Source organism: Atheta coriaria, unplaced genomic scaffold, assembly GCF_025399875.1.
Source record: "Atheta coriaria isolate IRGN ID8LTWV9N9 unplaced genomic scaffold, Caltech_Dcor_3.1 hic_scaffold_6_pilon, whole genome shotgun sequence".
Taxonomy (NCBI): Eukaryota; Metazoa; Arthropoda; class Insecta; order Coleoptera; family Staphylinidae; genus Dalotia; species Dalotia coriaria.
The window spans coordinates 4,318,212-4,335,012 of NW_027045448.1; the positions used below are offsets into that span (position 1 = coordinate 4,318,212).

The 16,801-nt window shown below is 36.1% G+C and overlaps 2 protein-coding genes across 2 annotated transcripts; one reads left to right on the top strand and one right to left on the bottom strand.

The window, feature by feature from the left end:
* Positions 1-105: 105 nt before the first annotated feature.
* Positions 106-1,890, top strand: LOC135793186 (ubiquitin carboxyl-terminal hydrolase isozyme L3-like). The gene is made up of 5 exons (XM_065304018.1): positions 106-419; positions 503-631; positions 897-1,042; positions 1,141-1,417; positions 1,471-1,890. The coding sequence occupies exons 1-5, from the start codon at positions 411-413 to the stop codon at positions 1,558-1,560; spliced, it is 651 nt and encodes a 216-aa protein (XP_065160090.1). The 5' UTR covers positions 106-410; the 3' UTR covers positions 1,561-1,890.
* On the bottom strand, positions 1,384-16,746 carry LOC135793183 (dynein axonemal heavy chain 8-like). The gene is given in 23 exon segments (XM_065304015.1): positions 1,384-1,809; positions 1,896-2,369; positions 2,438-2,747; positions 2,801-3,040; positions 3,103-3,364; positions 3,431-3,628; positions 3,672-4,366; positions 4,433-5,186; positions 5,189-5,312; positions 5,379-8,662; positions 8,956-10,178; positions 10,476-10,612; positions 10,671-10,735; positions 10,738-10,818; positions 10,875-11,301; positions 11,359-11,589; positions 11,643-12,959; positions 13,019-13,356; positions 13,415-13,595; positions 14,089-14,780; positions 14,837-15,646; positions 15,649-16,504; positions 16,561-16,746. Coding segments are annotated over 23 exon segments (13,011 nt in total). The 3' UTR covers positions 1,384-1,683.
* Between the last annotated feature and the right edge of the window lie 55 nt (positions 16,747-16,801).

Consider the following 16,801-nt stretch of genomic DNA (forward strand, 5'->3'; position numbering starts at 1 on the left):
ATGATGCATTCACATACACTATTGCATCAGATATGTAAATGTCAAACAGTAAATACAAATTACGACAGAATACTTTTGTTTTTCTTAATTTAGACGTAAAATTAAACGGATTATGGTTAGTTTGGTGTAATGCCTGCCCTGTCTTTGATTTTCCTGCTGTCCTGCTGATTTCAGCTGTGCTCATGATGTGTTGCTATGTTTGTTGTGTAGCGGGTAGTCTAAATCGAGCCGCTGTTCGAGCCGGGCTGCTAACAACAAATATTCGTCATTTTTAAATCATTCTCGTCTAAATATATTTTACTACTTCGATAAAATGGCTTGGCTACCACTGGAATCCAATCCTGATGTAAGTATAAGCAGAACCTACGTACTTTCTTCAATAATAACTATTTTATTTGTTTCTTTAGGTTATGAATAAGGTGAGTTGACAAATTTGTATTCAATCTGCCGACAATGCACTTTTACTATGAAGCCGGTTGAAATATAATATGCACAATTGCAGTTCTTGCAAATGCTGGGCGTGTCGTCGGAATGGAAAGTCGTGGATGTCTTCGGCCTGGATGATGAGTGCCTTGCTTGGGTGCCTAAGCCTGTATTGTCAGTTATTTTGCTCTTTCCCTGCAGTGAGAAAGTAAGTTTTTATTTATAGATTTACCAATAAATTCTTTCAATGGTTGCCTTGATCTTGATAAATATAGAATAACAAGAATTTATAAATCACATCAGTACATAAAAAGGCAAAGTGTACAATATATAATATTAACTAAACGAAATTTCTTAAAATTTGTTTGGAAAAAGTGCCAAATATTACATTTTATGCTTTATTATATGAATGTATGAGCCTAGAATCAAATCATAACTTGAAATACCACTAAATATGTTTAATTTTCTATTAGTATCATGAATTTGCAACTCAAGAACAGAAGGAAATTGAAGAAAGAGGCCAAACTGTGTCTGACAGCATCTATTACATAAAGCAGTTGGTGTCAAATGCCTGTGGAACAATTGCTCTGCTTCATTGTGTTGCTAACAACTCAGACAAGTAAGTTATGGCTGTACTATCCTTCTATGTATTGATTTCCTAAGGTCAAACACTATATTATTCATTTATGATCAAATGTTTCTGTCATTTGTCTCCAGACTACAGGTGACCAATGAGAACTTCAAAAAACTACTGGAAGAATCCATGACGTTATCTCCTTTGGAGCGCGGACAAAAACTGCAGGCAGTTGCTGCTGGCATTCAGGATATGCACCAAGAATTGGCGCAGGAGGGACAGACTGAATTGAATCCCAATGAGCAAGTCAATCATCATTTCATTGCATTTGTTCACAAAGATGGCGATTTATATGAACTGGACGGCAGGAAAGAATTCCCGATTAATCATGGTAAAACTACTCCGGAGACTTTATTAGAGGTAAATATTCATACATTTTATACGAAATCATGTTATAAATGGCTATGATGTAGGACGCAGCAAGAGTATGCAAACAGTTTGTGGCCCGAGACTCCGAGGACGTCAATTTCACCGTCATGGCGCTGACCGCCGCCGAGAACTGATTTCTTCATTCATTATCCTCGCGAGAAGCACTGCAGCTTTTAAAGTTTTGCCATTTATTTTTTATATACCTTTAATTTAGCTTAAAAACAACCACAGGGAGTGCATTTTTACGGTGTGCGCATTTACGATGTGTCGCATAGCAACGCAACGCCTCGCAATATCCAATGTTCGGGTGGCTTCACCGTGCACAGCCATAATGGTGTGATGAAATTCAGATCTGTTCGATTCGCCTTCTTATATACCGGGCACTAAAAATCATAATCATTTGAATTAAATTGTGTATCAGCAATGAATGAATAATAAAACAATATTGATATTATGCATATTCACGTACAGCGTATAGTTTTGGATCTTTCGCTGCGGTTGAGAATATTGCGAAGATGTGTACAACAGGTAACTGCGTGTAGAGTACTTTGTTTGTTGATTCTGTCAAGCGTGAATGCCGGCGCTCCCAACCAGCTCCGTCTATATACAGACCATAGACGTACACACCCTCCGGAGGTGATATTTTAATCTCTTCGCGCATATTTTTGGAAACTTCGTTGTGTAGAACTACTTGATCAAGCGCCCAGCCTTTGTGTGCACGTGCAACTTCTTGTCGCATTGCGGTTAAAAAGCCTTGAGGGTTAAAGAATCCAGTCATCCAGAATATTACCGGACGGCCGCCATAACACCACGTGCGGAATTGTTGATCTCTGTCAATTACTTCAGAATACCAGAAACCTATACTTGTTGCTGACCAGGAGTTTCTAATCCAGATTTCGGGCACGCGTGCGTCGAAAATGTTATCCAAAGCGTCTCTCAAACTCTAAATTTTTAATATTAATAAATTATTTCATATCGCAAATAAAATAGTTGATAATATAGGTTAAGTACCTCGTTCATTATAATAGTGCCTTCAATGGCCAATAAAAGATCTTTTAGTGTGACGCGAATTAACAAGATAACGCGCTGCATTCGGTCGATTTCCTGACGTAGAAATATATTTAACGGGTTTAAATGTCCCATGATTCGAAGGCGTTCTTTCACTTCGAATGGATCATAATCTTCCGGCAGTTTACTCAACATTTCCAAGCAAATTCGTGTGACTTTAACTTCTCGGGTTTCACCACCTCCTGCGCTTGCATCTTTCGGTTGAATTGATAATATTGTTGACAGCATTGCGTTGCAATAATTGGAGGAAAAGCTATAAATGCAAGTTGATAATTTATGCTGTAAATATTAAAATTAAATCTTTACGTTATATCTGCATTTGGATGTAATCCGTATGCTTGAGGTGGATCAGCACCCGGAAATGACTCGATTGTAGTTATATAATCAGTGACTTGTTTATACTTGTAGATTTTATATCCTTTATAAAACTGGAAATCGTCGTTGAACATTTTGTCACTGAACCACACCTTGGCGAACGTGTTTAGTAAGCGTTTGTCGTAATCATCGGTAACTCTTCCGCCATATTGTACTTCTCCAAGCATGTATCTAGTGAAATTTCTCATGTATTTAATATTTTATGTACTTAATTCTTTTTAAATTTAAATTACCGTATTGTAGTCCAGCTGATTCCCAAAATAGGATCTAAATCATCCAGATGATTCTGTATAAACATACAACTGGCCAACCAATCAGCCGAATTAAATTCGTACGGAATATTCCACCCTAGAGGCCCAAATTTCCTGCGCTCTTGAACAACGGTGTGTAAAAATGATATTGCATAGACCAGTGGTATATATTCCGCTTGATCAGAATAATCCAACATGTCTTGACTCATAGACGTGTATGTTCTTAACAATCCAGCACGAATTCCTATGATACAAACAATTTTTGTGTAAAAATATTGTTTTTGCAGTAAAAATATAAGTTTATAATAACCTGATGGTGGTTCATTGGTAAACTTAATACACATCTGCAATAAACCAATCGGAAAATCATCATGTACTTCCGTTGTAATCCACAGACGGAAATCTGGATGTGTTGGATTTGTGGCCTTTTCCATCTCTTGAAAATCTAGCATAACTTCATCCATATAATCCAATCCAAGATGTGTATTTTGTAACAAAGCCCAAAACCCTTGAAAAATGTCAAATTTTAGTTAAAATTCACAAATTTATACAATTCTCATCTAATACTTCTGATTCAGCTTCAGCTAACATCTTCCTTGCATGAACTTCTTGTCCTTGCCCCATGGACATAGTCTTCACTCTATTCTCAACTCGTTTTGCCAATGTTTCAATGTACGGTGTGGGATCAGAGCCTATACTTAAAAAGCAAATCATTGGCGTCATTGGACGACTTTCTTCTAACATTGTATTAAGATTCAGGATCACAGGCTCTGCATATTTTTGTCCTAGTGAAGACGCAATGTATTTTTTGCTTTGTGTGTATGTACGATCCGGACACCATGCACGAATTAACAACAGTTTTCTAAATGTATCTAAAGTATTATATCCATCTGGAATAGGTGCTTCTTCAGGTATATCTTTATCAAACCATGATTTCCACAGTTTTTCATTGTTTGTAATTTGAGTGACTATGTATTGGAAATGGCGTAGTTTCGATAGTTCAACTAAATTCAACCAAGTCATATCCAGAATCCATTTGGCAGGTTTTGGTGCAACTGTATTTAAATCCAAAGCGGCACCACCCTTGATGAAAATACTAAATTCTTCATGACTGATGTGCTCACGTTGTAAGTCGATTTTTAGAGTCATCATCAACACAAACATGTACTTGTCCCTTTCATATAGACCCCGTGATTTATACTTGAAGATTTCATATGTCAAGTATTCTATTATGTTGTTGATTCGTCTGAAAGTTAAATTAATGTTTTAAATGTTTTAGGTAATAAGTAAATCAACAAAAACAAGTTTATACTTTGTTTGAACATTGCTCTTGTCCGATCTTAACATGGAAAGATCAAAGCGTTCCAAAAACTGTACCAAAGATGTTTGATACATGCAGTTTACCATTGCCATAGTGGTAATTAAGAAATACAACACACTTCCGCGTGTTGCAATCGGTCGGAACTCTTCACGGGCCGCGTTAATTTTAATCTCAGTTTCCCTGGCGATACTCAACTTTTCACGCACTTCTGTTGCAGTATTTTTGGTGATATTCAACACACCAATCAATGATTCATCCTCAACAAGATTTCCTTGAGTTGTTGTCAGTTTATACAACAAATTCTGCTCCAATTCACCGATTTTACGCTTGTTTGCTGTTACATCTTTCATTAATGTTGTACGCTCAGTTTCCAACTCTCGTTTTTCACTGAGAATCACACGGCCTAACAATTGGTCTTCAAGACCTTTCATGGTTACAGTAAAATCAATGATTGAAGTTCTTGCAAAAATCTCAGGAGTGTATGATGGATTGGCCAATTTGGTAGTGATATAAACTCGGAAGCCTTTCACGAAATCAACTTCTTTATCACCGATTTTAACTTTGTACATTGTGCCTATTTTGATCAAATTTTTCTCTAGAACATTATCCAAAACAGGATCTAACTCTTCACCTACATCTTCGATGATTAATGGACGACCCAGAGTCACTGCATCTTCAATATGATTCCTGAAGTACTTATGGCTTAATGCAGTAACAACAAGATCATTATTCATTTCTTTGTTTTAACCCAATTCTTGCCTTGATTCTGTGGATCAATTAGTAAAGGAAATCGTGTTGCCTTCGTCACAATGATTGCATTTTGAATGGATAACTCGTCAGTTGGTAAGCCTTCCAAGTTCCATTCACCAATCTAAACCAAAAAAATACATAAATATGGAAAATAATTTTAAATAAACACTAATTTAGTTATATTTACAGTTGCTGTATCTGCCATGCTCTCAATCACGTTAATATTGCTGGAAACGGGAATCTTGTGTTCAAGAATCATCTTGTTCCAGTCTCTCTGCATCATGATTCTCAATTCCTGATTGAATGGACCTGCATAGCCCAAGAACGCAGTCAATATCAAAACGTCACCGATCAAACGCTCTGTTTCCGCTTTGAACTGAGCTGATTGTTCTGTCCAACGAACTCGTTCACCACTCAAGCCATTAATCAAAGCAGTTGCTGCATCCATCTTGGATTTGACTTTATTGGCATCATCCAAAACAGCTTGTTTGAACGTCATTGCTGCATCATACTTTTCTTGACATTGTTTCACTTCTGCTTCTTTCGTCTGCAGTAACTTCATAGCTGCACCTAGTTCTGTTTGTGCTTTGTCTAGTTTTGCTTGTTGTCTCACCAAATTAGCTTTCAGTGGTAAGACATCTTTGTTTACTTTATAAAATGATGCCATTGCAATTGTCCATGAAATCAAACCAGCTACATTACCGCAAGCTGTTTTGGCTGCTTCGTAGTTGTAAGTGGGGAAGTCAAAGTAAGGAATTAGCAAGTCTAACATTTCACCGTTGATTGTATCCTTTGGATATTCTTGTAATTTTTGTAGGAATTTAGTATCTGCCATTACTCTAAGGGATTCACTCCAAGATGTAACAAGGAACTTTTTCTCTGGATCAACCTGAATAGGTTCCATCTTCTTTCGGAAGTAAATATTTACAGCGTCCATGATCAACATAATCAAATGTGGAGGTTTGCCTAGTTTACGCACAGTGGCAATATCCGCCGCTTTGATTGTTAACAACGCTGCTTCAGCTGCATCTAACGCCGGTTTAGCATCCTTTAATTTAGTTTCAGCTTCTTGTTGATCCACACTGATATTAGCCACTAATACTTCAGCCTTTTCCTTTACAACAGTCGCTTCTTCTTTGATTTTATTCGCTATCTCAGAAGCCTCCATAACGACATTCAAAACCTTCTCAGCTTCGTTGGTAGCGAGCACAATATCCTTTTCTTTTATTGCTAGTTCCTTCCGCAATATATCAACACTAGCGCCTGCTTCAACCAGTTTACCAAGTCCAGTCTTCATACGCACAGCTAACACCTCAATATCTTCATGTTTATCACCATATAAAGCTTTGTAACTACTCAGGAATGATAAAAATGTTTTAGGTGTAACAAAAGTTTGTCGCCGGAATCTGTCAAAGTAATTAATGCAAACATCTCCAACATAGTCCTGAACTTCGGAAGTCATCAGAATCAATTCATGCTTTGCTTCTGGTGTGCAAACAATCGGGAAATTAAGCAGAATATGTTCACTAACTTCGATCAGAGCATCCAGTGGCCATTTTGAGAACCAATCCATAGTCACGCCTGATATTAAACCAGGGAACTTCATTGCACGACTACGGAACTTGTCACTCACAGGTGAGAAGCACAAAACCACATGAAGATTATTTCTGGCTCTTGAAATGAAGAAATCATACAGATTATCATTTGTAGGGATACGTTTCGGTTGTTGCTTCTTCATGACAGGTATAAGTTCAGATTGAATTTCATCCAGTTCATCTTTAGCGTATAAATTTGCTATTTCTCCTGAACTTAACACATTGTTTAAGTATTCCAGGAAAGTTTCTTCTTTGATATCATTATCAGTAAAAATGAAAGTGATGCCTTTGCCTTCAAAGCCAGCAACTCTGTATAAATATTTAAAATCTTCCACAAGGTTGTTATTGTTATAAGATCTCGTAAGTTGTATTTGGAAATGTTTGTAATTAGCAATGTAACTTGCCAACTTAGTTAAACTTTGTTTGCCAGATCCACCCACACCGACCAACATGGAGTTTCCACGCGGTGTGCGTACAATTCTTGATATAATACACAAATGTATCATGGCGTCCATGAAGAAGACCATATCCAATTGACCACTGCGGACAGTCTCATTATAGCCGTCCATGAATTGGAATAATCTTTCTTTGACAAACTCCCAGCTTGGAATGACTTGATAAATCTTCGGTGCACTAAAATCGAAGTCATCTGGTTCATCACCAGTTGCTTCTGGAGGATCTTTTAAAAAGTCAACGAAATATGTAGGTTCCGGGTCAAATTCCTCGAGGCATTCTGGCAGTTCTTCATTTACTACTTTTTTGATATTGCTAAAGAACCAAGCTCTGTCTGCTTCACAAGTAAATCTATCAGAGATTACTCTGGTGCATTCATGCTGCCACAGTTGTAGTAACACTTTCAAATTGGGTAATTCTTCATCTGTGATGTAAGTTATCCCTTGCCAAATGCGTGAAAGATCACGTAAGTTAAATACGTAATGAAACTTTGCTGGTGTGGGCAACATTTTGATTTTTGTGTTTTGCCATAGGTGACGTGTAAGGGGGATTAGTTTTGGTATGAAGTCGACAACCCATTGCTGGAAACGTTCCTCGCAAAAGTATCCTTTACCGATTTTACTGAAAATCTGATCCATTGAGCTAACACTTGGCAATGTACAGTTGAATATACAATATTGTCGTTTGAGGCGATTTGGTATGTCATTACGTCCACCTCCTGGATGAATCATGGCTGCCAAAAATAATACATCCAAAATTGTAGAGAAATCTCCAGGTTTATCCAAACTGTAAAACCCTGATTGCTCCATCAATTGGCGGACAATTTCATTGGTTACTTGATCACCCCATGCATTAATCACAGGCATGTTGATATCGTCAATGAAAACAGTGAGGGATTTCCCAGCTGGGGGACCATAAGTGGTCCCAACTCTTTTATCAACATAGGATTCAATGATTCTTTGTACCATATTCGGTGTGGTAGCAGATGAGAAATTGAAAGCTTTGAATAATTTGAAATCCGGATCAAATTGTAAGGTGAAAGCCTTGATCATTACAGTTTTAGCTGTGCCTTGTTCACCAATGAGGAGAACAGCTTTGTTTTGTTTTGCAATTGTGGATATCAGGAAAGCTGTTCGAACGTTGTCTACATTAGGGACTAGAATACTTGCATATTCTAAGATTTGATCCGGTGGGTAATAGAATTCTTCAACGCGCTCGGACCAATGTTGCCAACGGCCGTTGTCATTGACGACGAACTCGAAGATTGTTTCATTTTCGCGTACTTTTGGCCAACTCATTTTGGATGGGTGTTTTGTTACAAACTCTTCTAGTTTTGTTCGGTCTTCTAATTCTAGGACAGCTCCCAGTGACCACATACAAGCAAACAGGAAGAGATGTTCTAGGTGACGATCAGTTAACACTTCTGCAAATATTAAAAAGGAATTAATTAGAGTTTTACACAAAGTTAGCACCATCATGATTCGAAAAATATGATTTATTCTTCAAACAGAGTTTCATCCCTCATAAAACACTCTTAAAATTGTATTTTTGTGACCAAAAGTATTCTATATTCTTTTCCAAGGACCAATCTATCTGTATACAAGAATTTATAAAATTTAGTCTAATAAGCTTAGGCGTGAAAGAGTAACAAACATCAATTTTCACAAATTTCCGCATTTAAAACAAGATAAAATAATAAGTTGTAAGTATACATACTATTTTCTTCTGTGCTTGATTCAATAATTCCTTGTAAAATATCATAACACTGTCGAATATATAACGCTTCCAGAATAAACATTTTAGGCTTAAGCCTTGACTGTACAAAAGTATGCATATCGTCATAAATCTTGTTGAAACAATTCCTAAGAACCTCAGCTTCCTGCGATGGTCTCGTAATCAACCAAGCTTGTAATAGTGGCGTCCAAGGTAATACAGACGAACTTAAGAAAACCATACCCATTCTTGACACGGTTGCAGGACTAGCATTATCCACATTATCAGGTTCAAACACCAACTTGCAATTTGGTGCCATCACAATTCTATCCCCATTCGCAAGTGTCAGTGTTTTATTATCATCTAAAACAGAGTTAAGATTCTCGATCCACACTGCGTCCACTGGTCCATCTAGAACTAACCAAACAAAATCGGTTTTCTTGACCTTTAATGTTCTCCTCCATAGAGTAGAAAATATTCCATCTGTCCAATCATTAGTAGCCACATCCAAGCGACCAAACATTTGTGGTGCGGTTATAGCTTTTGGATTCATGCGCATTTCCTTATGTGGTTTACCCATTTCAGTCAACGAACGCATCAAGCAATGCATTGATGATGTTTTACCAGCGCCTGTTGGTCCCATACTCATAAGACCATGTCTCACAAGACTTGTTTCAAAAAGTTGTAAAATTTTCAAATTCCATGTGGAATAATTAATATAACCCATTAAATTGGATTGATTTGCAATAGCTTTCTGTAGTTCTTTCCAGCTGTGTGTTTGTAGCCTGATACCAGGGAACATGTCTTCAATAAGAGATAAGAAGAGAGGTTCATCTTCATCTACTAGTTTACTAAGGTTCATGTCACGTAGTACACGCATAACAATTGTTTCTTCGGTGTCACTTGGATGTTCACGTTTTTGTGCGCCTAGAGTTCTTAGGCATGAGAGGATATTACGTAGGCCGAAATCATAGTGCACTTGTTTAGATAGTTGTTCTTCACAGAGTTTGTATAAAGTGAAGAATTTTCGACTTAAAATAACGTTTTCTTTGAAACCGCACGACGCGAGTTTTACTCGGATGATGATTTGTCGATCGGGGACCATCATCGCGACTGAGCGGAACATGATTTTTAGGTTTTCGGGTAATTCTTGACGACCAGCATAGCCAGGATTCATGGTTAGGAAAATTCCGAATTCAATGTTCATTGTAACCGAATCACCATCACTGGAAACATAAATATTGCGTGTATATTGACTTTATATACTTTCATAGTTAAAATATTTGCTCTTTCTATCTGTGGGAAAACCCGCAGACCGTACGCTGACCCGCAGAAAGGGTGGGGAAGGTGCGCTATGACATACGCTATCCTATCACCAACGCACCTCTCCCTCCACTTTTGCTGGTATTTTACAGACATAAAGAGCAACCTACAGCTAATGCAAATCACAGTCACCCAAAAACATTGTTTCCCATTCTTTCAGTAAAATTATAATACTTTTATCACTAGTAAATTTATGGTACCTGAAGAGAAAAACTGGTTTCCGTTCTTTTCGAGCTTGTAACACAATATAAATCTGTTGGGCAGCTACTGATAGCACAGGAAGTTCAATCCGGTTGAATTCATCAAAGCATCCCCATGTACCAGACTGGGCTAAACCCTAGAATCAAATGAAGGTTAATAATCTCCTTTAATTTCTTATAAAATAAATTATTTACTTTAAAAATTCTTCCTAACCCACGAAAATCCATCTGATCAGAACAATTGAACACTACAACCAATTTCCTAAGGTTCTGCCCATATCTTTAACGGTTTCCGTTTTTCCCGTACCCGCAGGACCAGCAGGTGCTCCACCCATATTCATCCCTGTTAAAATTACATTAAAAACCTTCTTCAATAAAAATGTTATCCATAAAACTTACATATAGCTTGAGCTAAAGTAATATAACATCGATCCGTCAAAGGAGTAATGGCCAATCGTTCAGTCACACCCAAATATTCATTCTGATACATAAATATCACATCTGTAATCTTTACAGTTATCTCATCATTTTCCTCGTTGTAATAAAACCGTGCTTGTTTCTGCCATTCAAAATCCAAGATATTTCTGACTTTCAACTTTACAATATCATCAAAGATATCACGTTGATGTACGTGGATTGTAACCATTGTTTCATACCGGATGCGTTCTAGTTTAGACAAATCTTTGGATGTTAAGTCAATCAATGAGTTAAGCAAATCCAGGAAGCGTTTGTTTGTTTGCTTCATGATGTATCTATCTACTTTGTTTTTACGCAAAGCATGTTCAGCTTCTTTCGTCCATAACACTTGGATACCAACTAAACCAGCCTATAAACCATAATGTTATAATTTTTGTTTGTTAACAAATGTTTAATGTTTATGTACCTGTCCACAATATGCGGTAAAACCTTTGATAAAATCATAGTCGGAATCTTTTAAACATTGACACTGATTAGCGATTACGTTTTTCACTGTGTCTCTTACCATGGACAGCAGAGAATTTAACCATAATTCAACGCCACCTACGCAATGAACTGGTTTCTCAAATGGTATCACTTCGTTCAAATCTGAACGCATGCCGAGAATAGCGTCAGATTTTTCAGGATCAAAATCAACCTGTAAAAAACATCAAAATTGTTTTTGAAATTTTTATTAAAAAATTGACTTACCCTGTATACAGCATCAAATAAACTGAGTAGATGTTGTTGAATCGATTGTGGATCAGAACTTTGTCCCAGAATCTCCAATAAAACAGGATCAGAGATAAAGAAAAACCTTGGAAAGCATAAACGTTTCGACTCTAAATATCCAGTCAAACTCTTTTGGCAAGTCTCCAATTGTTCCAAAAGATATGGCAGTAGAGTCAACATAGTATCATCGCATGTACAACACTCAACAGCATTTGGTATTTCGTGAGCTCTGAGCATAATTTTCACCCAACTTTTGTCGATATTCTGAAATCGTTTCGCTTCTTGCGGTAGTTGTCTAGCAATATCACCACCAACAAATACAGCTTCTAAGTAAATCCATAAATTCTGTACTTGTATCCATTTTTCTAACACTTCCGAAGTATTCACCAACTTGGTCACCCAAAGTTGGATATCTTTCTTGAATGGTGCGTTATAACGATTGCTTAGTAATGAATTCATCACCATTAAACTGTCTTCTAAAACTGCAATAATTTCAGAGGTTTCTTGACCTTTAAGAAGTAACTCTCCTCTTGATTTGAAGGTAGTGAAAGATAATTCTACAACAGCCCAATCGGCAATCACTTGTTTTAGTTTTGCTTCGATGTCTTTTTCTTTAACAGCACTAATACAAATATCTTCTACATCATCTTTGAATTTCAATAACGGAGCTTCCATTACGTCTCTCAATGAAAAAGTAGGTGATTCTATATCAAAGTCATAGTTGCATACTTTTGCAATACGCAACCAATGACGTTCCTTCATTGCATTATTCGCCATTAGTTCCAATAATGGACAAGTTTCATTAAAGTCGTCAATCTTCTTCTTAAGATCAAGAAATGCAGGCCAGTCTTTCATACCTTTCGGTAACTTACGACATCTGTTTTGGAATTCTGCCAATTCCGCCATTATGACTTCAGTATCAACGTCAACCCATAGTAAATCAGAATATCCATCTATACTTGTGTTTACAGTGATGTATAGACTGTATAATTTGTTTAGGAGGTTGAATTCTTTCTTTCGCTTATGTAAAATTGGATAATCATTGACTTGGAGACCGAATAATCGTTCACCACTGCTGTACATTTCAAAACGTCTCCATAGTTCATCAAATCGTGCTTGGAACATCAAAACACGATCACTCGCCTCTCTTGCTTCTAATCCAGGGACCATCGGGCCGTTTTCTTCAAAGTCCACGTCGAAATCGAGGACATCTTGAAGGAAAGTAGCGACACCTGCTGTGAGTTCGTCTTGGAGGGGACCTTGGACTAGACAAATTTGTTCTTGAACAGCTTTGGACTGAAATAATCTTAATTAGATATTGTTTTTTTTTAAAAGAAAGTTATGAAATTATTTACATTATTGACCATTGTAGTGAAATTATATCGCAAAGTATCAATTCTTTCAATGTCTTCTTTGGGGACATCAATTTTGAAGCGTAGGAATGTTGCATAAGCAGCTTCCATTCTTTCTAATTGCATATCCATGTCGATAAAGTTTTCTCGGATGGTTTCTAAGCAACTCATGGCAAGACGACAATCATCTAGATCTTTAATGGGTTTTGCTAAGATTTTCTCTTGTTGTTTGATGAAGTCAATCATCTCCATTAGTTTTTCTTTGTATTGATGCATAAGGATCTTGCCGAGGACGTGCTTCCAAGCGTTGGACTCAACTAATAATGCTAATTTGTATTTTTCTATAAATTAATATAAAAATTAATGTTTGTGGGGAAATTTTTTTAGTTTAAATTATACCCATGATAATACGTATTGCAAGAATGTCATGATACTCTGGTAGAGCTTGGATATTGGCTGCTCTTTCATCGTAAGCAGTGAAACGTTCAGCGATTTCTACTACAAGTGGATTGCTTGCACAGTATTCAGCTATTTGTTCATCACGGTCTTCTACCCAGAGATAAGAATATTCTAAGTAGCTCTAAAATAAAAATTCAAATAAATGTACTCTTCTTTGATGATGCAAATTTGAACGTCATCTAGGTATGAATTATATAATTAGAACTATGATTTAACTTCTATCTTAAGTTTCATCTCTTATAAAATGAAAATTATATTTTTGGTATAAAAGGTGGTCAATGTTATTTTCCATGGCGAAATTTACTTTTATTCAAAAATTTATCAAATTTGGTTGAGTAGTTTATGCGTGAAAGGGTTACAAATAAACAAACTCAATGAAATTGGCATTTATATCTTTAATTAAATTGAAAACCTCTCCATTTTTATGGTATGCTTACATATTTGATAAAATTTTGAAAAAACTAAGTATGAAAACTGATTGGATCATTAAAATCCATTTAGGATAACTTTTGTGGACAAAATAAAACTTAATTAAGAAAATATGAGATGAAATTGTCTTTAGTAATCCGAAACATGATAGTCTTAGCTTGAAATAATTCACCACTTCTACTTACTTCCAATAATTTCAAAACATCAGGTTTCAACAAATACATAACACCTTGAAGACCCATAAAAATCCTCACGATTTCTTTATGTTCCGACACGGTTTTATAACAATTTATAAACCCAGCAGCCGTGGTGAACTCAGTCTTTTCAGCAATAACCACACCTTTTTTCTTCACCTTCTCACGAGCATACCTTTGTCCCCATTGCACGATATCCTTATGAGTTGCCACAATATTATTCAGCACCATAGCAAAGTGCTGCTGAATCTGATCCAAAGTGGGTATTATCATATTAATAGGTATTTGCAACTCCATGTAAGTCTTCATAATAGGCAGCGTAGTCAACATATCTTCAATATTTGAATTAGCAGCGCGTTTTTTAATCTTTTCCAGTGAAGATTTAGTGCATTTTACTAAAGCATCAGTCATGTTCATGTTAAAATAAGCAAACATTTCCACACAGTCTGAATGGATAGAAAATATATCAATGTGTTGATTACGGTCGATATCACCAAAAAGTGCATCTTCATTAGCCATTATAAGTTTGGATGATGATCCTACAGGTTTAACAACTCTTTCGGGGTCCAACCAGTCGTATTTTCCTTCTTGTAGGTGTGGATCATTGATGGCATCCATGAATTTATCGATTAACTCCACAACTGCTTTCTCTGCAGTGCTGGATTTCTGTTCAATTTCTCTTACTACAATAAAACACTTTAGTTTTGAAAAAATAAAAATAAAATTTTGCATATCCTACCAATTGATTCTCTATGTTCAATGTTTAATTGTAAAAATTCCGCTGGAGTTACAGGTTCAGTTGGTAAATAAACCAAACTAATCTGACTAATACTATCTAGAATCTCATCAATTCTAGCTTCTTTAATATCAGTTACTTCCTTGACAAACACTTCAATATGATCCAAAAACTTAGTAATTTCATCACAAAATTCTGGAATTTTCATCGAAGTCCAAGTAATTGTCGAGAATCCCGGCATGAAAATATTCTCCATTTTTATTAGTGTCAATTTCATTAAAGGTATAAAAAGTTGCGGAATATTTTCTTTGATAGAATCATGTCGTTTGATTAAATTTTTAATCAACTCGTAAGATTCTAAAATTTTATCTTTGCAGAAAACTAATATTTGCCCTGCATCTGGTACTTCCAATTCTAATTTATACATGTATTCAGATTCCCTGATGGCTTCAATTATATATTCATCAAAATTAACAAGACAACGTCGAGTTTTTGGATGTTTCATCAATATAGGCGAACCTAAACCATTCCGGACTTGATACAAATGATCAAACCAAGCGTCATGATAAATCTGCTCATAATGAACAAAAACTGTTGATAGGGCATTGTACATTTGAATACATTTTTGTGCTTTTCTATGCCGCATGATCTGCAATATAAAATTTTATTATTTTTACTAAAATGTACTCAATTAAAATATTTACGCGTCGTTTTTCTGAAATACTCTCATAGGTACTTCTATACGTTTGTATAATTGTCGAATCCACATGATTCGACCCGAAACAGGCGGAATATTCTTCGGTAAAGGTGGTTTTGTCGATCTTCATTGTATCTATCACGAATTTCTTCGATTTCAGACTGATAAACAACAAATGCTTCCAAATATCGCTCATCTAAATGTATACATTCCAGATTCAACTTTTCAAATCGTGCTAATAAGCGTAAAATATTATCAACATCCGAATAATTTTCTAAACTTGTTCCTACAAATTCTTCTAAATCGTATTCAGTGTCAGCAACATTTTGTTTAAACTCATCATAGTCTTTATCAAACGCTTCCAAACGATGATTTAGTACATCATAAGTCTTTGACGAAATGGTAAGATAAAAGTTTTTGAATAAATTTGCATATACATCGATACCTTCAATTGTACTGGATGCTAGTATTGAATATTTTGTTGTAATTTCAATAACGTCTATAATTTCCTCAATGCGTTTCTTAAAAGTTTCAAATTTGCCGAAAACGTACATTTCGGAGCATTCAAACGGTGACTCGCCTTCCAATTCCATTTTTAACAACACGTGTTTAAAGCATTGATAGTATTTTAAGTATAAGTCTAAGCAGACTTTAAATTTCGCCATTATTTCATGGCGTGGTTGACGCCATATTATTTTTGTCCCGTCACAATTCAAATAACTGCGACATACTTGAATCATTTGATTGGAAACTTTCACTAAAATAGCTGTTACGTTTGCTGTGTTGTTATAATATCTAGAAGTTGTGTAAACCATTCGGATTGCATACAGGAGTGCAGGAAGGTGATCGGGGATTTTTGAAGGATCACAGCGATATAATGGCTGCCAATATTGTTCCAAGGCGTAGAGGTATTTAACATTATCTTGGCATTCATTTCGGGCATCTGTCACTGCATTATCATGTTTGTACCATTTCTGTATGCATAATTTATATTTATAGTATTAAATGTTTTAAAATATTAAGTTATCACCTTTAAAAACTTAGATTTTGCTTGTTGAAGTAATTGTACATGTCTCATGCAAGGTTCTGACTTCAAAAATTCAACAATGCTCGTAAACTTTGCAAGCTGTCGACGCCAGTATTCAATTTCAACCACAGGACCTACAAATTCATTCTCTCTGCGTAGTTGTTGGAATTGTGTGAGTACTCGTTCCATTACTTTGGCCCAGGAGCGGACTACAGTTTCGACATAACGCACATGTTCGATTTTA